This window comes from Pararge aegeria, chromosome 22 (genome assembly GCF_905163445.1).
Source record: "Pararge aegeria chromosome 22, ilParAegt1.1, whole genome shotgun sequence".
NCBI classification, from domain to species: Eukaryota; Metazoa; Arthropoda; class Insecta; order Lepidoptera; family Nymphalidae; genus Pararge; species Pararge aegeria.
This window is the reverse complement of record NC_053201.1, coordinates 10,348,587-10,372,057: the sequence shown is the minus strand read 5'-3', so window position 1 is coordinate 10,372,057 and position 23,471 is coordinate 10,348,587. Positions and strand designations below refer to the sequence as shown.

Here is a 23,471-nt window from a genome sequence, read left to right as displayed (position 1 = left end):
GAACGGTTGATTGTCTAGGAATTTCCTTAGATTAGGCGTTTCTTGTTTAGGCATTGCCTTGTTTGTCGTAAGTGAAAACGGGCATTTGAGTTCCGAAACATGGAAGTTAACTGTTGCATTTGAAAAGCTCACGAGTCACTCAGCGTCCTAAGGTATTGGACTGGCGACTCTGCAACGGACAACGAAGCGTTGAAACCACCGACTTTTTCGAAGACACACGACTTCAAGAGAGAGTCATTAAACACAGAGGAGCGCTTGAATGTGTCTTGTATAGGGTTCCCTACAGCTAATGCTACTTCTGGATATTCGCTGCTTGTAAAAGGTGTTCAGCTTAATGAAAATGTACATATTCCGTTTACGAGACTCAAGAGCGAAGGCTCATGTACTTTTTTATTTTCATAGCAATTGATGGACCAAGCAGAAAGCCCGTCCAGCCCAAAGTGAAAAACTCGCATTTATACAGAGCAAGACTTCGTAGGGCATGAAATTCCACCAACCTGAGGCGTAGATTTGCCTGTAATTAATTACACCGGCATCCACGCCCTTCAGACCGGAACACATTGCAATAATGCTGCTTAGAATAACAGCATCCTTTAGTTAGTGGGACAGGACATGCGCGGTCCAAGAGTTCTTTGGAGGGAGAGCTCTTTGGATCTCAATACATAGAGATCCAAATAAAAAGTAATTTGGTACACCTTCAGTGTATAGACAGAAGGTTTTTACCACAATTAAGAAAAAATGTTTTTATTATTATTAGCGGCAGAAATAATCATGGTGGTAGAACTTCCCCGGACGAGCTCTGTCACAAAAAGTTCTACCACTTCTAAAACTAAAAGCTCTACTACTTCTACTTATTATTATAACTAGCTGAGCCGTGCAACTTCGTCTGCACCAAATCGGTTATTACCGGAAAACACGAATAAAATGACATTTTCTAAAAATGAATCCTAGCTAGATCGATTTATCGATATACTAAATTTCATGAAAATCGTTGGAGCAGATTCCGAGATTCCAATTATATATATACAAGAATTGCTCGTTTGAAGATATAAGATAAGATAAGATATTCAAAGTCAAAGTCAAAAGTCAAAAATATCTTTATTCAAGTAGGCCCACAGGTGGCACTTTTGATGCGTACATAAGAATTACACGGTAGTGAGATGATGGCGATAACCACATTCGTAAACTTAAAACTAAAGCTACGAGGGTTCCAAACGCGTCCCGGTCTAAGAAGAAGCCCACAACAAACTTAGCCGGGTGTTTTTTTTTTTTTTTTTGTTATCGCCATCTCACAATGTAATTTTAAATTATTAGAAGAGCAACCTGGTTGGAGCAATAATTTACACCCAAGCTTTTTTATCGTTTACGTAGTCCTTTATACTATAATAGGACTTTTCTATAAGCTTACGTTTAATACAAACTTTGAACTTTTTAAGAGACATCTCCAAGATGTCAATTGGTAGTTTATTGTAGAATTGTATGCAATTTCCTTTAAACGAATTATGAATTTTATGTAACCTAGTATATTGCACTGTAAGTTTATTCTTACTTCTAATGTTTAAATTATTGCAGTCACATTTTTTCTTAAATTTAGAAATGTTTTTATGGACGTACATTAAATTTTCAAATATGTATTAATTACAAGTACAAATATTATTTCAAATATTATTATAATTATTCATCCTACACCTACAGTTGCCTTGTTGGAAAGGGCGTTTAGGTCAATGTTTTGTTGCAACAGCTACGAAGTTGTTAAATAGGTACTTGCAGCAATTAAAAGATATTTCATAGACATGCCAACTCATATAGTTACCAACACTATAGGACTTATTAATAAACGTGGCATAACGTCAGATGCATTGTTTTTACATGCTTCAACATTTGAAAATTGATGTCAGTTGATGTGCAGTGGCGTGCATAGAGGGTATGCACAGGGTATGCAGATGATATAAAATGAAGAAAATCTCCAGAACGAGTTATAAATAATTGAGGGTAGGCTTTTTACAATGCCTAACCTTAAGTTTTGTATAACTCGTTCTGGAGATTTTCTTCATTTCATATCATCTGCATACCCTGTGCATACCCTCTATGCACGCCACTGTGGATGTGTGACACAAAACGGCTCAACTATTCATACGCTTTGTCACGTTTAGACATAAATAAGTAAGGGGATGTGTTTTGATTTCCCAAAATTAGCGATAGGTTGAAACTTGGCATAAACTCGATGTAGTACCACACAGTAACAGATCACACAGAGAACAGTAGCTCTATTTGTTCTGTGACAGTAGTTTGACCAGACCAACCAACTTGCAGACCAAAGAGGATAAGTAGCTATTACTTCGTATATTATATCGTCTGCGTAAAAAACCAGTGGTGCTAAATCCTTTTTGGTGCTGGGTATTTTGAAATTGGAATTTGGCACATCTGTAGGATGCTACAGCAATAATTCAAACCATCGAACGTTGAGATCACGAGAGGTCAAAAACGTTGACTCATCAAGAAAAATGCATGTAATCCGGTTAGGCGAAACCTGCAGGTAGGTTTAAGTCATTGTGTGCAATCTAATTTTCTTAAGTATTTGTACCAACTTAGTGGCTACTTAACCCCGAAAGTTGCCAAGATAACTTTTTTTTCATTACACAAGTTAGCTCTCTAGGTGTCTCTGCTGCGAAATTGTAAATGATTAATGATGATGTAGTCTATTATAATAAAACTTTGTCATAACAAAATGCACTTAATTTTTCTCGTTTTGCTGTCGAAAATTCCGTACTACAGATTTTTATTTTACAAATGTTCTGCCAAAAAAGCTGTATAGGTATTTGTGCACAAATTTAAGTCTTAATACAATAATGATAAGCTATTCTAACTTAGTATCCTACTCCGATCTTTGTGTTTTCTCTAATCTTCCTTTATTTCCTTGACTGGGTCCGTGGTTGGGTGTCCAAAAATAAGAGTAGAAAAAATAAAAAATTAAATGTCCCTATAATCGTACTTAGTGAACTGTAAACGGTACACTACACTCTATGTACCTTAGAAGCCACTGACTTTAGTTTTCTACGATTCAAGGTAAGACTAGTACTCAAGTTACGACTAAGCTATTTTAATAAGTGTAGTTATGTAGAACTCCAGAAGCAGTTTGCCTTCTTACAAATCCTATAATTATTACCAGTACTTTTAGTAGTAACGTAACTTAATATTATATTAGATACCTATTCACTGTCGAAACCTCAAGTTTACTTCATATTTTACGATTTAGGCCATTCCTAGGTTTAGTGAAGACAGGCATAAGAAGGTTAAATGGCAGAAAGAAGCTTCCTATATGTAAATGTGTTATCCTCAATCACTGGCCTTTAATGCAGCAGAAGAAAAATATTCGGATAGGTTGATACTTAATATTTTGATCAGCTGCTTCCAAATTTCGAAATGCAGAAATGTTTTTTTTTTATTACTGCTGCAGTAAACTTCAGTCATTTTGTAGATCAGGTACATTAAAAGGGCTATCGCTGTGTGTTAAGACCACTACATATAGGTGAGATGATTTAAATTTCAATAAACTAATATTTAGGGAAAAGATATGGTGATGATTCCTAAAAAAGAAAAGAGAGAGAAAAGGTCTTAAACTAAAGTTTTTTACCGTCGTATCTGCAACATCCCATCAGAAAATTACCCTCTTTTCTACTGGAATAACTAAATGGTCTGTCTATTTGAACGGACTAAACTAAGAAACTGCCTGTACATTATAAACTAAATTATTTTGAATTTTAGGATGATAGTTATCGTGTAACATTAGCTATATTTTTGTTCTTTAGTTCCAGCATAGAATCAATACGCAATCCGGTAACCAACCGAGAGTCAACCTGCTGCGGTTAATTAAATATTAGTGTAGAACCTGTAATTTTTCAAATCCAAAATTATCCAACTTCATCTCGGTGCACAGTTCTTTCATAGGAATAACAGTTTCACAAACACTCGCACAGTTTAATTCACAACACTGTAGGTACAACCTACTTACTTACGTACATATGTTTATTTATTAAACATCATTCACTTATGCCATAAACATATTTAAAAAAAACTTCCGATTTATTGACAGACGTTCTAATTTCAAATTCACCCATGGGAGAACGTGCATAGAGGTTTTAATGCGACGAAACTTTTTAGTTTTATTAAAATTATATATTCGAATGGCACGCCGAAGGTTCTATCGTAGGCGTCCGACGATGACGCCGCGTCGCGTCATATGAGATTACTTTACTGTACTGCCTTGTTTAAAGTTCGAAGGCATTATAACACCAAGTTCAAACAACCATGGGTGGCGTTAATTTCTCAAACAAGATCACGTTTTCTAAACTCGGTCGTATGATACATGTTGTGTTACTAACTTACCTAGTAAGAATGCTATGCGAAACACCGTTTTGTTTGTCCTGAAATTGAAGTATTGATAAAACATGTAACGAAAGTTGTCACTAGGAATACATATATTGAACTGGGGTATAACTAAACAAATGTACTATGACAATACACACATTGCCATCTAGCCCTAAAGTAAACGAAGCTTGTGTTATGGGTGGTTGATGAATATTTTTACAAAAGTAATTAAAATATAAGATTAAAACCCCAAACACTGAAAAACATGTCCATCACACAAACACTTTTCAGTTTTGGGAATCGAATCCACAGCCTTGGACTCAGAAAGCAGGATCGCTGCCCAATGCCCACTGCGCCAGTCGGCCGTCCGTCCGTAATCCATATTCAAACCGAGCATGGTTCACGGTGTACTGGTTTCGATATACGGGTCGAGCCAGAAATTGTTAAAATAGAGAATTCTTGCATGCCCAGTGTTATGAAATTGGTCCGTCAGGAAGCCGTCTGAGTCGGCCCCAGCTACCAATATGTTATAATAATCGTTAAACCCCGCAAACTCGCACTCGCACTAGAAAATAAATAAATTTAACCGGCTAAGTTTGTTGTGGGCTCTTCTTAGACCAGGGCGCGTTTGGAACCCTCGTAGCTTTAGATTTAAGTTGGCGAACGAAGTTATCACCATCCCGTTACAATTATGTAAACAAATATGTATGAACGCTTCATAAGTGCCTGTGATAGGCCTACATGAATAAAGAAATTTTGAATTTGAATTTGAATTTGAATAGCGTTGTGGGGTGGGTTTAAGCTCTATATATTTCTCTCCTATGAATGGAGGCCTGTGTCAAGCATAGTCCTCATATGATGAAGAAGCATTAGGAGTGCATTGTACCTACCACGTACCTACCTGGGAATAAATGAGTGGATAGTACAATTATTGAGTGTTTTTTTTTCGTCGAACATTTACATCCCTTTTAATATACCCGATCTACAGTAACTCCGTACAATATTCAAACAAAGTGAAGATTACGACATTAAGTAATATGGAAGCAGCTGATCAAATTAAACACCTATTTGATTAGATTTTTCTCCAGCATGACATGAACGCAATGAACTAAATTGAAAACGCCGTCGCACTGCACCACTGACAGACGACATGGAATGCTTCTTATACACCACCACTTTTGATTTGACCCAGTTATGAGTTTACGAAGTTATGTACGTTTTAAAAAATAAATTACATCTTTATAATCTTTAATGGTGAAGAAAGAATCGAGAGGAAAACTCAACCTTTTTTCAAGGGCGTGTTCCAGGCTTGGTTGGTTGACTCAGGCAGTCATTCTGAGGACACCCTTGCCTTATGTCTATTATTTAACTCTTTATTTGTACACCACTATGAAGTTAGGGAAATAAAAGGAGAATAGATATAAAAAAATTGAAGTAGAATGCAAAGGCGACCTTATCGCTTAGTCGCGGTCTCTGCCAGGCAAACTTGGGATTAGGATAACATGTGCGAGAGCACACAGGTTGTGCAAATTATTTGTGGCCTTACAGTAAGCCTTATAGTAATCTCAATATAGAAAAAAACCTTTTGGGTCGATATTGATGAGGAGGTATAAGTTACCACAGTAATTTGTAAATAGAAACTAACGTTCCAAATACGCACAGTTCACCGCTATTTATTTACCCAAATGGGCACCTGTCGTTGTCACCTAATACCGCGAAAGCCTCAAACAAATCGAATTCCAACTATTTCACAAAGCTGTCGCGTACGCAGTAAACATTATACGGCATCGCTATTCAACCTGCAATCCTATACTCACAAGTGTCTACAGACGTGGCCGACTTAAGACTCCCAACTTACGTTCCAACCTATAGCATTAAGTAATCATAAACGAAGTATAGTTATCATCACTGTTGCAGTTAAATATCTATAACTATTCTCTCTACGTACATTTAAAAGGTATTCATTAATTCGTCACGACCAACATAACCTATGTTAAGGCACATTTCCGAAGAAACATATAACGTATAGAGGCAACTCGCTTGATGTAGTCGGTCTACCTAGACGTAGACGTGTTCAAGTGCGGGATCGCCACTCTAACACCTTGCAACGCCAGAGTCAATTTGTTTTCCGAGCTCTGTGCCCCGCCCATTGCCAAATTAGCTGATTATGGATTCCTTTATTTTTTATATCGACACATCGATCGTCCAAAACAAACTCTTAAATAAGTATTAATCTTCGCTTCCATACCAGAGCCCTTTATAACGCCGCTAATACATTTGCCAGTTCTTAGTGGGTTTTTGTATAAAATAATAAATCGACAGCATCAAACACAACAAAAACGCACAACTTTATCAAAACCGCAAACTTTGTCTATTTTCCATCCTCGGTGTTCGGTCGGTTCATATAATATGTGACGGATAAATGCAATTCAGCGGACTGGACGTCGTCACATAGCCCGAAATACGCCTGCCCCAAGAGCCTTTGACTCTACTTTCTACGACTAATATCACCTGTTTTGCTCTTAGCGGCTGTCAAATTACTCATTTATACAATGGTAGCTACTAGCAATTAAGGTTGCCACGAAGTTGGAGTACGAAGTCGGTATCGTCCGTATATACATATCGTTATTCAACCTGCAATCCTATACAATACGCTTACCCAATTTGCATACCTGGGCAGCTATTTAGACCCTATTATAAGCAAATAAGGTGCTAATTGGCATGTGAGCCCAACCCACGCCTGCAAAACCATTTGTGGGTTCATTTTAGGGTTGCCACCAGATTTTATTACAAACTTAATATTTCACGAGATGCCAAATACAGGACGTACCAAAGATAATGTGTATATCGAGAAAGAATGTATTTGAATAATTATCAATATGAGAGGATTGTTTTAAATACCTAATTATGAGTAAGTAAAATATAAATCGTTCTTATGTCAATTGGTTGTACTTTTTTTATTTTTCAATTAGGTAATATGTTGTTTAATTAATTAATTTTTTAAATTTAGATATTCAGTTGAACTTTTTGAAATGTTAACCAACTTGAGAAATAATAATACACTACCAGAGTAAGACAACTAGTTGTTTTATATTCTAGAAAAACATTTATTCGATACCTACTTACCTGTTAAACAATTCTCGCTTTAAATGATGTATTTTTCCAAAATAAGTAGCAACCCTAGTTACTTTACATACAATAGACATTCTATACCCGCGATACTATTTAGTCATTTGTAAAACGCGGCTATTCAGTCCTAAGGTTTTATTAAATAAGGTAAAAAATCCCGTGGCAATTGTTTCGATAGCCCAAATTATGATGCGACACACCATTCTACTAGTCGAACGTTGAATAAATAGGTTTTTGCTTCAAACTTCAATAAGCATATTACGAACTGTGAATAAATACTTGATTAATTCGATAGGGATGTTTGTATACTCACAATATTTGTTTTTGAATATTGATTTATGTATGGTTTCATTGTTATTACGAGAAAAACCGTTGGACATTAATATTTTTTTCCATGCCAAGGAAAATAGGCCAGAGTAATATAATGTACCTAGAAAAGTGAAGAATAAAAGAAAGTGTTAAGAAATTTTGCAGCAGTATAAACTAAGGATGGATGTTGCAGGGAAATTGATATTGTGAAACCAGATATTTACAGGTAGATTAGATAGAAGACCAAGTACCAACATTTTTATCCTGGAAAAAGTTTTTTTTTTCTATTTCTCAAAAACTAACAACGAAATATAGCTGGTGAGTTGATGAGTTAGCAATACAAACTACTCTACCTAAATACCATGAAGTATTCATAGGTTATATTCCCATAAAACATCCAAATGACATTTTATAATTAATATAAAATCAACAACAGCCCATGTAAAGGAGTAACATACCTAAACATAACATAATATCATGGTTGGAATAAATAAAAAAAAGGCTTGAGACTATTTCTCAATCAAGATTATGAATTTATTAAGAAAATATTAACAAAGATATAAAATAGTTGTTAAATTCTTAAAATAAGTAGTAAAAAAATTACTTAAAGTAAAGCAAGCTTAGACAAAGATTGTAAACAAAAAAAGTACTACCTTTTGCATGTGCATGTTATTTTGTATACATTTTGTATTTCTTCTAGTTTTTACATTATACATATATTTTTACATTATGCATCAACAATAACCTCTTTTTACCATTAAGTTAAATTGATGGCAATCTATAAACATAAATGAATTTCGAATTTCTTCTACATTGCATGTTGCGATATTTGTTGCTTTTTAAGTTATTTCAGCAGCTAAGCAGCTACACTAGGTTGGCTTAGATTACACAGAACTAAGCCAACATTACTCCCCTGATGGGTTATGGCTAGTGTTCCAAAAGACTCTGCTTTTAGGCCAAAATAAAATCTAGTCAGATGTTTGAATAGAGCTTCTAAATTTTAGTCATTTTAATAAGCCTATAACTTTATCAAGAATTTCCTGACACATTAAAAAGCTTGTAATCTTTTTTGCGACATTGTTGTACCAAGTTCAGGTTCGAGTCTCTCAGAGAATATCAAAATAGGTTTTGTTTTTTTATGATAATATTAATTATTATGTTTCCATATCCATAGTCATTATTATGTATTTTATATATGTTAAATAGACCACCCATACATACAAATTAAGTTTTAAAAGTAAGAGCATTTAATCTATTTTAGAACTCAGTTCTTTTGTAAGACTAGGAGTCTAAAGTTAATTTTCCTTTTGACAAGGACAAGTCCATTAAAAAGGGATACAAGTTTTCAGAACCACTGCTTATGAACAGAAAAGGTTTGAGGATGATGATATATTGGCTTTAAAGTCTGCTAGGTGTCTAGAATCTATGCTAGCCTTAAAATAAGGGATAAAAGAATCAAGTCTTTAAGGAAACTAGTTGAAACCAATCACCTGATCTTGAAAATTAATTGATATTTTTTTATTTATAATTCATCTATCTTACACACTTATTTTAGATTCATTAGTAGTAAAAAGCTAGATTTAGAAGTGTTCCTTTATCTTTATAAAATGTTTTTTTATTTCAATAAAAGTTTTCATTCCAATCACACCTGATGATGCAGTCCAAGATAGTTGATTTATAGCCTGGTTACTCTTTATTTCTTTTTAAGTGATTAAAGCGAACACTAAATTGCTTGGTGGCATGTCTTCATCAGTAGGGTTGCCAGTAGCCTAAGTAACCCATCAGACAATATAAATCAACGCTTATGATCATATAATTCTTGCATTGATGAATAGTTATTGATTTTATAATATTACTTACTACTATTATGATTTATTCTTAAAGAGGGTTTGGTTGGAGGTCAAAACCAAACAAGTATGTCTTTAGGTTTGTAGAAGTTCTGCCAACCCCACATAATGTGGAATAGGGTTAAGAAGAAGATATTATTTACTACTAGGTATGTATGAGTCTGATATTGAAAACAATTTAAAATCACTTCTTTAAAGAACTATAACATTGAGATATTGCATCAACTACTTTTTGAAACTTGGGACACTCGCATATCATTGCTCAGCTAACAGCTTCAGCATAAGTGAAATAACTTAAACTTTCAGTACACTAAAAAATACGCCAAAATTAAATAGGTTTTAATCCCATCAATATTGGTGTGAGAAATCTTTATTATTAACAGACAGTTATATCATCCTTTTTTTTTTTTTTTTTAATTGATAAGAGAGTTGTTTATTTATAGTATCTCCTAAGAATCATACCAATAGGACTTGCACAGGCATGATAACTAAGCAACAATACTGATCCTATATTTTATATAAATATGAAAATGGACTGAATCACAATGTTACTGTAGTCTGTTCACTACAAACACAGTTTAGGTCATGCAGGTTTACTAGGATATCCAGGAAGAGATGAAAAGTTAGTGCCTTTGAAATCTATAATTTCATCTGGGTTCTCTTTTAACTTCTCCATCAGGCTATGTTTGTAATATCTAATCATATTTAAGTTTGCATGCTTTGTAAACTTAATTTTTTCTATAATGGTACTTCTCAATCTGGCAGGTAATTCATCTTTCAACATCTTCTCTAACTCTTGTATGGTATCAGGTAGAGGCACATCAGAGTAACTTTCAGTCTCAATGTTTAAAGTTTGTTTAGGCTGGTATCTATTATGGTTCTGTAATCTACTGGGGCATATATGGTGCTTTTCCGAATTGGCCAGAGCTTCAAATACTTGTCCATCATCACTAAATACGACTTTACTATTTGAAGCACAGTTACATTCATTTTGAATGTCATTTTCGTGTTTTCTTTTGTGAGGAATAAAGTTATCTTCCTCCAGATCAAACAAATGCCCATATTTGGATTCTATTTTCATCAAAACCGACTTACATTTTTTGTATACACTTTTTAATTCTTCTAAATCTCTACTAGAAATTTCATTTCGATTTATATTAATACTGTCCACACAGTCGTCGTCAGCTGAGGAAGGCTGTCTTTCTAATTTCCTTCGTTTTTTCCCTTTGTGTGAAGACTCCTTAGATACCATGTTGCTCTGTTCTTGGCTGTTATTAGTGGTTGTAGTACACTGAGCATCAACAATCTCCCTCACATGGTTTTTCACCACGAGATATTTTTTGGATTCCATGGCTACTTTCAATTTAGTAGCCTCTCCAGGGCACGAAGTAAGTTCGTTATGTATAACCATTACAAAGAGTTCGTTGTAACTGCAACCATAACTCAATTTTCACAGTTCTAGGACACTTATATCGATTTGAATAAATATCAGTTTCAAAACCAAATTCCACATGTGTGTTTTCTTAAAATATGGCTCGTGACAGTGACGTTTCTGATGTCACAGAAACGTGTCAAAATAGTGTAGAGCAGATATATCGGTATTATCGACAAAACTATGTAGGTACTAACTCATACCGTTTATCACTTCTAAAGTCACGTTTTAAATGCAGTAAATTTGAATAATTTCAACCTTGTAACACAATCAATTAATTTACCGTAAAAGAAAATGAAATAATATTAATAAAATTGCTCATTATAACATTTCAGTAAAATATCGAGCACGCGATATTGACGACAGCACGGATCTAATTCTGTGCACAACATGGCCGCCGGCCGTCATTCGACTACGCAGTCGCAAACGTTCGGATACACGTACCACATAGAATAATGACGCAGTCAAATACGTTCGATCGCTATTGTGAGAACACAAACCTTGTTAGGGAGAATATGTAGTTTAACTCCACTTTTAGGATTCCGTACCAAAATAGTAAACCTATATTATAAAGCTTTGCTTATTTTAACCTTGTGGTAAATTTTAAGTTTAAACCATACTGTACAGTATGGTTATGATTTTTACTTATTAGCAAAAGTTAAAATATCAAACACCAAATTAAAAGGGTTATGTACAAGTTTTTATACAACAGAATTTGAAACATTATCTACAAATAAAACCTTTTGGTTTTGCACTTTTGGTTTTGCACAATATAAAGTGCAAAACCAAAAGGTTTTATTTGTAGATAATGTTGCAAATTCTGTTGTATAAAAACTTGCTTGTAAACAACTTGCCCTCTTTTTTTAAGGAATAAAAATACAAATAAGAATTTCAATTAATTTACTATCATAAATCTTGATGTTTTTTTTTCTTTTTCTTGCAAGGAATACTATTTTCTATAGATATAATATTCTCCTGAATAGTTTCAGCATGATTCTTACTTAAGTTTTCTTTCTTTATTTTTCTTTTTTCTACACATGGTTGAAATTCAGCTTTATCACATTCTTGATGCTTTTTTTTCTTTAATTTTTTTATTTTACTTGCTTCTGGGTCTGTTATGATCTCTTGTGGAGTTATTTCTGTGCATTCTAAAGAATCACATTCTTTCATCTTATCCAATGATTGAATAACATCAATACATTTTTGATGATTTTTCTTTTTAGATTTTTTTACTTTAGCCATTTCTATATTTATTACATGCACTTCTTGTGAGCTTTCTGGTATAACTACATCTGATTCTTCTCCAACTCCAGTTGATATTTCCTTCCGTTTAGATTTTTTCTTCTTTTTAGTTTTAGTTTCTAAATCTGGGCAAACCATCTCAATATTTGGGCTATCATCATTTTTCAGTGAACTGTAAAAAGAAAATGTTTGGAACCCAAATCCATTTTTCTCATTTTCTGGTTGCTTCTCAGTGGCATTTGAAAAGCCTTTAAAAACATAATCCGACTCATCATTGGTCTCTGTATTAGTATTGAGAGATTTAGATTTAATAGCAGCTAACTTTGATTTAAAATAATCTTCCATATTTCCTTTCTCTGTGAATATCTGCTCTGTAGTTTTAATAATATCTTCTTTAAGATCTTCAACTGCTGGTTCTTTGAAACTTTTCTTACCAAATATATTGGCTAGGTCCTTTTCACTGTAACGTGACAAGTCTTTGCCTCTTGTGAACTTGTGATAGTGAATGCGGGCCTTGCTTTTCTTAGACTTCTTTTCCAATGAAATGCCACTGTGTAAAGTTTCAGTAACATTTTCAGCTGAAATATAAATCAAAAATGTATATAGATGTATTTTAATGTAAAATCTATTGTGTAATCTATCATCAGGCATAAATATAATGTATCTATGTCAAGTATTGGGTAGCAAACCTAGACCTTGCACTTAAGACCACATGCTCACCAAAACCCAGGATAGTTGTTAAAACAACAAAAAATTACTAACTGTTTACACATAACTGGGTCTCCAAGACCTCTATAACCATGTATCAAAGTAGATGATAACAATACTTGTGCACAAGGCGGACCTTGATGCAGTGATCTAGGGAGAGCTCTTGCATTGCAATACGCCTCTTTGCGAAGGAGTTCAAATAACATCAAACAGATTATTGCAAGATTTATATCGATGATGAGATGTATGTAAATCACACACAATATACACTTGGATTCATTATGAAACTTCATAGTAAATTCATTTGCTGTAAACCTTGTTACAGTTGAATTTCTGTTGAAATTAAGAGTAATTTTTTAATTACGTATTTTATTTAGGACAATATTTTATGCCTAAATATAATAATAGTAATTATAATAAAGAATAACAATGCGTGCAATACCTATATAGGTTAAACTTACCGTTGGAAAGATTCGCAAGCAACGTGTTAAAATCATCCTCATTCTTCGTCCACTGGTCGTTCCTGTCCTCAAAACCCAATCCTTTTTCATCGTTTTTGTATCTAGCCACTACATGCTCAACAATACCATTTTCTTTCGCACCCAATCCCTTGCCAGAACTCCATCCCATTTTCTCCAACATTCTTTGTCCAAACTTGGTACTGTCATTGCTCCAGGCATTGTTTTTAGCACGTAAATTTATCACCTTTTGTTTTCGACGAGGCTCAGCCAACATAGACATTTTATATTAGTAACAAACTTAATAATTAGGGGTAATCGCTACAACGTGTTCATGTTGACAAGTTGGAATAAACGTCAAAATCGAATTCTTTCAAAATGGACGGCGCGCGGCTCACAGATAAAACACCCGCTCGACTCACCAGCGAGGTCGAATAACAACTCGAGTAGCCAGTCAGAAGTTCGTGCACATAGGAGTAACGAAACAAACAACGCACTTATTGGTCAATTTGTAGTAACTTTCTATGTCATTCGTAGATGGACTTTCCTAGGAAATATTCATTGGTTGTTTTGGAAAGTGCGTTTTGTTCGTATATTTATTTTTCTGTTTACATGAACAGAACTATTTTAAAATTGTTCTAAAATTCACAGCGCGTTTTCTTTACTTAATAAAATATTTTTTATTATGGAAATTGAACTTTATACTATCTAGTGTTTGCTCTGGCCTTCGACCATGTTAAGTTTGATTTTCATACAAACTTCAAAACCTATTTTAAAGTTTGTATGAAAATCAAATAACAGCAATATCTCCATCATAGCAATAACAGATATAAAATAGTAGCCCACCACTCAGTAATGTTTTTTGAACATGTTGAAAGAAGGTGCATTGCTTTTTTTATATCTATACTTATTATCATCATAGATTTGTATAGAGTACGATTGGAAAAAATATTTACGTCTGATTGATACGCTGCGCCCTGTAATTTGTGCTAGCGAAGCCGCAGGGCACATCTAGTTAATAATATTAGTAAGGATTATATTAGTCTAATAAAATTATTCTAGTAATACCTAATGTTATACGATACTAATAATGTCTGGTTGATAAAAAATGTCAAATGAGCGCAACTGGTTACGCCCACAAAAAGTATTAAAACAAGGAAGATGTTTTAATAACTTTACATTTATGGCATCATTGCAAAGCTTTGTGTCGACCGTAAAACTTGTGATCATCTCATTGCGATAGTCACTAATTGGATGCTAACTCGCTAGAATTAGGTTATTCGGCCAATAGTGGAATAGAGACAGCTGATTAGAAAACAATAAGGTACCTAAATCGAATGAGGATACTAAAGATAAAGAAGTAATGTCTATTTCTTTAAATTGGCTTCTTATTATGGCATCATTGTAAGTATTCAAACAATGTTTTCATTTCTTTTTTATTGAAAAGTATGTTTTAAATATAATATAAAAACAAATAAATATACATCGGACAATAGACACATCGGTATCTAGCCCCAACTCGGGAAGCATGGTTACTGCCCACGGCGCCAATCAGCCGCCATTGAGTTTAAATAAAAAATAAATAGTACTCTTTGTGAATGCATGTTTTACTATTTTTATCGAGATCGTCATAATATAAAATAGCTATAATAGCTAGCTGTTGCCCGCGACTTCGACAGCGTTTGTTTAAAGCATATTTTTAAGTTTTGTATTCTTGTAAAAGAAATTGTAGTTTTTAAAAAGAACCTTTTCAATTATGTTTTGTTTAGGTGTAGTCCTTAAATAATTAAGAAGTGATCACAATTTTTTTTTAACTTCCACTTTAAATGTCCGATTGGAATGAATTTAAACCCCACTTTTATTTTAATACAAATAACACACTGTGAAATACAATTTGATGGAAAGAACAATAAATTCAACTTTAGCAACAATTGCGATGATCCTAAATGTAATGAATGAGATTCATGAAGAATCAAGACTTCGTTAAAAATTATGTACCATGGTGTTTTAGTAAAGATTTCTCGGGTTCCAATGACCAACTTGCGAAGGTTGGCTGACCGGTTCCCGAAAAGTAAAAGTGCGATTTGATTTTCTGTGCAGCGCCCATTATGCAAAGACTTCGTGTATAGCTTTCCACTAGCCAGTTATATAGTATTTCTATCGACGTGTTAATGTTACTTTGGCAGGAAATGTAGGTGGTTACAAAACGAAATGCAATACATTTGATAACTTTATATCTACTACCAATTCTTTCTTTTCTAATTTGTACATGAACTGCATATGAAAACCTAGAATTATTGCTAAGAAACGTTCCCATTCAGATAGCCTAGTAAAGAAAAATTATAACGATTGAAGCTTGATATAGAAAATTGCATTAGGTTCTGTTGGTGTATTCTTGCGCAAAGGAACAGGCCTATAATTCCAAAATGGCCTACATTAGTAATATGCATTGCACTCGTGATAAAAAATATTTATTTTATGTCTTGTCTGGTCAACAGATTCAAAAACTTTATTTCTTTATTCGTTTTTGAACTCAGTGACTAGCCTATTACACGTTAAGCAAAAATGAATTACACTTCACTCAATTGTAATGTTGTTTTTTTTTTATTTTTTAGTCAGTAAATCATGTATTATTTTAACGACTAAGGATTATATTTTAAGAGCAGAGCGGACTTAAATTCTTTATTAAAAATTGTTTTAATGTAAATTACAGAAACTTTAAGATAAGTTACCTCACAAATTAAGCCGAAAACAACGACGTACACGTAGGTATATATATATATATACGTAATTTGAGGGCTGTTTGGCACAGTGGGCAGCGGTACCGGCCTTCGACTCAGAAAGCAGGGTTCTTTCTGAGTCCAAGGTGTCCAATGTTTGTGTGATGAACATGAATGTTTTTAGGCGTATGGGCGTTTATCTGTACTTTTTAATATTTATGTATATCTATAAAAGAGAAAGTGTGTGGGTATGTTCCGTATAGGCTCCGAAACGGCTTGACCGATTTCACTGAAACTTTCAAGGAATCTCCGGATTGACCTGGCGAGTAATCCTGTAAAGTTTGGTGACGATCGGAGCACTCCTATTTTTGAACTGTCAAACTGTCAAATACAGCTTTTATACTATGATGATATTCTATTGTTGGGTGTACATCGGTGTAGATAATGATCTTCACCCGCTAGAGAAGAGAATAGAAGAGAATGAATACGGAGATAAATAAATGATTTAATATATTATGAGACTTAAATTAAAAATCTAATGATGTAAGGTTATTGTTTAAATAAAATAAAGCAAAATCAAGCCCGGCAAAGCGCGCTGGGTACGCTGGGTGTTATTCATAAATATACTTAGTCGTCTTAGTACCCATAAAACAAGCTACGCTTACTTTGGAGCTTAGGGCGATGTGTATATTATCGCAGTATATTTATTTATTTTATTTTGAGTATTAATGAAGCACTTCAATGAATTACATGTCGTTAGAACCGTATAAGGCGTTACAGTTTCCATTAACCATACATGAGAGTGGACCGGTCGTGTAAGAAAGCCGCCACCGAGTTCCCGAGAAAACGCTCGTTCCTACCCGGTAAGAGTTTTGTGAAATACCTTTAGAGAAAATAAAGTTAAGCACTAACTTAATAATAGGCAGCTTATGCCCGTTTTCACTAAACCTAGGCATGATTTAGGCGATGTCTATTGAAAAACCGTTTCACCAACTCTTAGGTGTTAACTAGTGGTCAACTATGTTTGCCATAAATATCCTTAGATTAGGCGTTACTTATTTAATAAGGCTTTTAATAAGGCACTTTAATATAGCATAAATAATTAGACGGAGTAGGTATTTTTTATGCCTACTTATATTTGACGGACAAAGCCGATAGCCCAACTGATGGTAAGTAAAAAACCAAACCTATAGACAGAGAATAAATAAATATATTACGACAATACACACGTCGCCATCTAGCCCCAAAGTAAGCGTAGCTCGTGTTATGGGTACTAAGGTAACTGATGAATATTTTTATGAATAACATACTTACATAAATACTTATAATATACATATAAACACCCAGACACTGAAAAACATTCATGTTCATCACACAAACATTTTCCAGTTGTGGGAATCGAACCCACGGCCTTGGACTCAGATAGCAGGGTCGCTGCCCACTGCGCCAATCGGCTGTCTAAAGGGCACGCAAGGAATACTTCCTGGAAATAAAGTGCCGCCCGGTGTCCATAAACCTGAGGCGAAGGTGTTAAGACTCATGTGCCTGTACTTACATAACTAGGCCCCCTCCAGAGCGGATCACAGCAATGCTGATTAGTGGCAGAAATTAGCATTTTGAGAGTAGGTACTCTCCCGGGCAAGCTCGAAATCAGCATTACTATTATATTTGCGTGCGTGCGTGTGGGTCATCTCCAAGCGGCCAATAGGCCGGTCGGGGGTACGGGCCTCGAGGCAACGCCTCCTTACCCGGGTCTTATTCGCAGGGCAGCTATGCTGCCCTGGTAATTGATGTTTTAGCTCCTGTCTAGGGGCTAGGGCCCGCCATCATTGGCTTTGGGCCTGTTGGTTTGTCTTGTCCGTGAAATGTCGGCGTCACTGTCAGCGTAGTCGTCGTGGGCGCGCGCGGGGATGTTGTTAATTCCGATGGGCCTTGAGTCATCGATTTCACCATTTGTGCCTCCGCGTTGTCGCGCTGGCGGGGGTGATTGGAGGAGCTCTCGAGGTAGTGGACGCCCTGTTATAGGTCTGTCCAGCGCTGGGGCTATTCCGTGGAGGTGTTCGCACGGCCCGTAGTCTGCGTGAGCGATTATATTTAACTCACAAAGTTACCTGGTGTAATACTATTTTTACTAGATGGCGCTCTTTGGGTTCCATACAAAACGTAGTCACTGTTCATGCAATCAAAAAATTTGACGGCCGATTGGCGCAGTTCAGAAAGCAGGTTCCCTGCAACGCTGCTTTCTGAGCCAAAACCCGTGGGTTCCATTCCCACTACTGGAAAATGTTTGTGTGATGGGCATGAATATTTTTCAGTTTCTGGGTGTTTATATGTATATTCTAAGTATTTATGTATATTATTCATAAAAATATTCAACTTAGTACCCATAACACAAGCTACGCTTACTTTGGGGCTAGATGGCGATGTGAGAGTTAGAAAACGTTGCAAATCTCACACTAGGCACATATGATTAGTAATAATGCGGTCAGTAATGTTAAACCCAATTCTCATTTCGATTTTATTTTGTCGGTATGGCCAGAATATAACTAAACAAAAGACTTTTAAGTGGTTATAAAAAATAAGCAAGAAAGCTGTGGCAGACGAGCTACTTTCATTATTTCAAGGCGGATATTTGTTGATTTGGAAATAATCTATATTATTTTGATTAGATTCAGTTTATTTATCCACTAAATATCGTAGGATTTTATCATTTAACAATTGGGGCTGCCTAGCAGAGATCACTATATAGTGATAAGGCGGTCAAATTGTATACGCTGTGTGTTGTGTTTTGTGGATTACAATAAATGTGTATTCCCTAGTATCCTACCACATATACAACGTGTAAATGAAAACCGAAATAATACATCACAGGCTTTGGAGGTATAGCATGTATTGCTCCTATTATAATATTAAGGAATGCTTAAACGATAAAAAAGCTTGGGTGTGAATTGCTCTAGCTTCATAGCTTAATATACATTTACTGTGAGATGATGTGACATCCCTTTACAATTATGTAAACATATACATGTGTATGAACGCTTCATAAGTGCCTGTGATAGGCCTACATGAATAAAGAAATTTTGAATTTGAATTTATATTATCTCTGAGACGCATCTGTGCAACCGAGACTCTAACAGTTTTTTGAGTAAACCACTGTCATAGTTTGTACTGATAGAAATCAGATACAGCCCTAATATAACATGCATAATTTAAATCATGTGACTACTGTCACTTTATTAGGTACGCGTCGCGTAGCGTAGGTACTATGCGCGTGCCAGTCTTTTATCTTTAATAAGGTTGTCATAAGTAAACAGAATATTTTGAATTCGTTTGTATGAAAAAATCAATTTGCTTCGTTCGATTTAATATTTTCACAGAGTGATTCCTTATGATATGTATTTCAACAGTATTTAGTAATTCGGTTACTTGTTGTATTTACGAGCATGAGAAATATGAAAAGTACCTATAGGTATATCACAGGCACATATAACAAGCGTCAACCTACGTATTTACATAGTCAATGTGCGATTTATGCTGTACAAGTTGTATGTGACTGACATACAACTTGTCATACTTGTAACTTTCATCCAAAGAAACCTGATTTAGCTACAAGATTTCTTGTAGCATGAGTGTTTGTCCCATATTACATATATGTATATAGACGCTATTTAAAATAAACTACTCAATGACACATCGGGGATTTCTGTTAACAAGTTAAATTTATTTTATGGCCTTCGCGCATTATATCGGCTCAACACCAACTTAACAAAAAAATATTTTTTTTAGATATGAGCTTTAAGTCATGTACAATAAAGTAGGTACTGCTTAATGTGTACTACGCTTGGACACTATTCTTTTTATACCACTGGAACAGAAAGATTTTAACGTACTTTATGTCGAATTCCATAAAGCTCACCTTCCAATGCATAATTTTAGTCAGCGTTGATTTCATATGGTAGGTATTCAAAGAAAAATTACTATGCACAAATATAATAAGTTGAAGAGTTTGTTTGTTTACTTGAATGCAATGATCTCAGGAACTACTGGTCCGATTAGTAAAATTATTTCAGTGTTGGATAGCTCGTTTATCCCGGAAGGCTATATATCATTTTATATCACGCTAAGATCAATAGGAGCATAGAACCAATGAAGAATGTTTTAAAATCGAGGTTTTATTTCGGTGCGGGCGCTGCGTAAACGATTAAAGTATTGATAAAATCATGTATATGCCTATAATGAAGAATTTAAGTATTGGTAAAATATATTGTCAATATTTATATGGTTGATGATATTGACTGTATGCGGGCAGCCAATTGTAAGTAGGTATGTCTACATTGAATGAAATAGCAAGTGTGCGACGAACGCTATTTTTGCGATATGTATCCAGCAAGGAAGTGTAGGTAACGCGAGCGACCTATATTAGCAATTTATACCGAATTCTAAATCAGACTTGTCGCCTACTTGTACACTCTTCCAGGAATAGGATGTCAATGGTTTTATATAGTTTACTAGCTGATCTCCAGAAATAAGATAGCCTACTTCCATCTCCAGTGGATATCTTTGTGCTGAATATTTTTAAAATAAATTTAGGTTTTAATCAAATAAACGCAACTAACCCCTGATAAAATTACCAAAACAGTTGAAACTGGTATTTTCTATTGCATTATTATCTTGTTAAAAATAATAGAAACAAAGCACATAATACTTTCATCCCTTGACACACCGCGTCATCCCATCAGGGATAGATTTTCTAAGAATTCAGAATTATTTTTACCAATCAAATCTAGGTTCACCTGTTTAGACCGTGAGTTATTACCGATTTAGCCACGGTAATATTTTAATAGATTTCGTATTTAATGGTAGGTACACATTTTAGATCTTTCGATTTAAAAGTCGACAATCCTCTACTCTCTGAAGCCTTATATTTGCCGCCTGTCTGACTAATTAGTTTCTTACAAGCCTCTTTTTTTGAATAACTATCTAAGCTAAAGTTTACTGTGCCTAATCATTGTATTGAAAGCAGGAGATTAAATCTACCTTCAGTTATGAAAAGTTCGTCGCTTAGAAAACTATGAATTTTCAATTCAGTTATAAAAAATTACCAAGCCAATATTTCTGCGCAATCAAGGTGGAATAAAACAGTTGTAGCTTTAAAGGCTCGTTTACCAATAGCAATTTATTCAAATCAATGAGCGAATCGGAAAAAAAAAATAACGTGGGAAGAAAGATGACTCACTCGGACAGGTCTGCAATTTTGCACCACGACACTATAAAAACCTACCTGGCACCCTAAACTGTCTATTGCAGTCAAATGATTTAAAAAAAAACTTCATAAGAAACCGACTTTCAAACAAAGTAATAAAAAGATTAAAGTTCAGTTTTTTTAAATAGTACATTCAGATCATACATGTATGATGTAGCTATCTTCCGGAATAAAAAGTGCAAACTAATTGAGATTGCACTCTGCAACTCTATCTCTCGCTTCTCTACATACTACCCTTCGTCGACTATCCACCCGACTGTAAGTAATCAGAAGTCGGAGTTTCCTCTTCTGACACTCAAAACTAGATCGTTCCTAGTTCCTGTACAATTTCCGATACGATTTTGCTAGTATCGTTAATAACGCTCTTTGTATCGCCTAATGCGTTGTGCACTTGTGCACATGCATAAACCTTCTGCTACAGGTAGTCAATGCGATCCATGACACAGTCAAAGTACTAGCACCACAGACTGCGACCAGATTTACCGATAAAGCGCAACAAGTCACTGCCACTTCAGTGCAATAAGCGGAGCATATTCTTGTAGTTCTGAAGACCACCCGATTATACTCTGTGGCCACATCTACTCTTATTACCTTCAACGCTGCAGTAAACCGACTTAATAATAATACACATCTCCAGTATGTTTTAAGGTGGTTCGAGGTCTCGTAAATGTTATGAGAAAAAACACAAGTCCGTAATTAGAGAAGTTAACGGTGTATCTCGGAGGCTGAGCGCCCGAGGCCGGGGCAGAGGAAAACAAAGTAAAAAGGGTAAATTATTGGCGACCGAACCGCTTTGCCGTCGACAGCTGCGAATTGGCGCGAAACTGGTTTAGCCTGGAACCATGACGTCATCTGGCATGTGCCTGCTTGAATTTGAGCGTTCTCCGCACAAAAAATGAATCTTTTTCTCTACATGATGATCCATTCGATTTTACGGCTCTTTGTTGTTATGTTACAGCTTTGTCTGTATTCTATACATTACTGTTGTTATACGGACAGGTGATTTTGGAGCATTGCTATTGGCATATACCTACAATGTTGAAAATCTATGGGATTTTAACCTTATCATTGGCTACTAGACTGGATAGAAGCTGGCGTTATCCGCAAAATAAAATGAATAGCTAATTTACAAAGAGCTAGCAATATTATTTTGGATTCTGGTATTTTTTTACAGTATATTTTTATAGAACTACTTATTTTTATATTACTACAAAAAGCAGTATAATAAGTATATAATATAAAAAAAAACTGTAATTTAATTTAGTGTGACTGTCTCGGATTGTAGCAAATTAAGCTTTATGTTAATTATATTCGATATAGGTAGATTTGATGGCCCATTTGATATTTGAATAGTATAATCATAATTTGTATGACACACAACTCACACAAGTTTTATAATCGAATCCAAGGTCATTCCAAGTGCTCCCGGCATTTAACTAAGCGCATTCCACAAAAGTCAGAATGTGAGCTATGAAAAGTTTTTATATTTAGTTTGCATCGATTATGCATTGTGCAAATTGTTATAATCCAGTGTGATAGTTACATGTGTGAACTTTTAGACCATGTAGCAATCACCTAACCATCGCCGCTGTCAAAATATGTCAACATGACAGTTTCTATGAGATGAATGATGACATTATGACAATAACCCTCAATGATGTAAAATCAACCTATTAGCAACTATCGAAATCAGATATTGAATCATAATATTGAATACTTTATTTTCTATAACCTATGTTATGTAATGTGCGCAATAAAACAACTATATTTTTTTTTTTTTAATTATTTTCCTAAAAAAATATCTCGTAGCATATGTCACTCATATACCTGAGTATCGTCAGGAAATGCAGTCTACAACCTACAAATTTAAAGATTGCCTGAGAGCAGCTTCTTTTGCCTGTCAACTCACCAGTTATGATGACTCTGTCGCGAGTCGCAACTGATATTTGCCAAATGTCAAAACATTACAGATTAACCAAGCTGGTCATCTTTGTA

At 34.8% G+C, this 23,471-nt stretch overlaps 3 protein-coding genes across 14 annotated transcripts in view; all 3 read right to left on the bottom strand.

The window, feature by feature from the left end:
• Positions 1–23,471, bottom strand: part of LOC120633595 (tight junction protein ZO-1-like) — a 151,714-nt gene that overhangs the window by 43,303 nt on the left and 84,940 nt on the right. The window contains exon 1 of one of the 12 annotated variants that reach the window (XM_039903818.1): positions 3,890–4,228. The exons of the other annotated variants lie outside the window; for them this stretch is intronic. Coding sequence (XP_039759752.1) covers positions 3,890–3,946 — 57 coding nt within the window. The 5' untranslated portion in view covers positions 3,947–4,228. Of the gene's footprint in view, positions 1–3,889; positions 4,229–23,471 lie in introns of those variants that run through there. 12 annotated transcript variants of the gene reach the window in all.
• Positions 8,855–11,658, bottom strand: LOC120633598. The gene has a single exon (XM_039903823.1). It carries the CDS (start codon positions 11,062–11,064, stop codon positions 10,237–10,239), a length of 828 nt encoding a protein of 275 aa, XP_039759757.1. The 5' UTR covers positions 11,065–11,658; the 3' UTR covers positions 8,855–10,236.
• LOC120633597 (PIN2/TERF1-interacting telomerase inhibitor 1) lies at positions 11,969–13,911 on the bottom strand. Its single transcript, XM_039903822.1, has 2 exons — positions 13,497–13,911; positions 11,969–12,905 (listed from the first exon to the last, which is right to left on the bottom strand). The coding sequence occupies exons 1-2, from the start codon at positions 13,774–13,776 to the stop codon at positions 11,992–11,994; spliced, it is 1,194 nt and encodes a 397-aa protein (XP_039759756.1). The 5' UTR covers positions 13,777–13,911; the 3' UTR covers positions 11,969–11,991.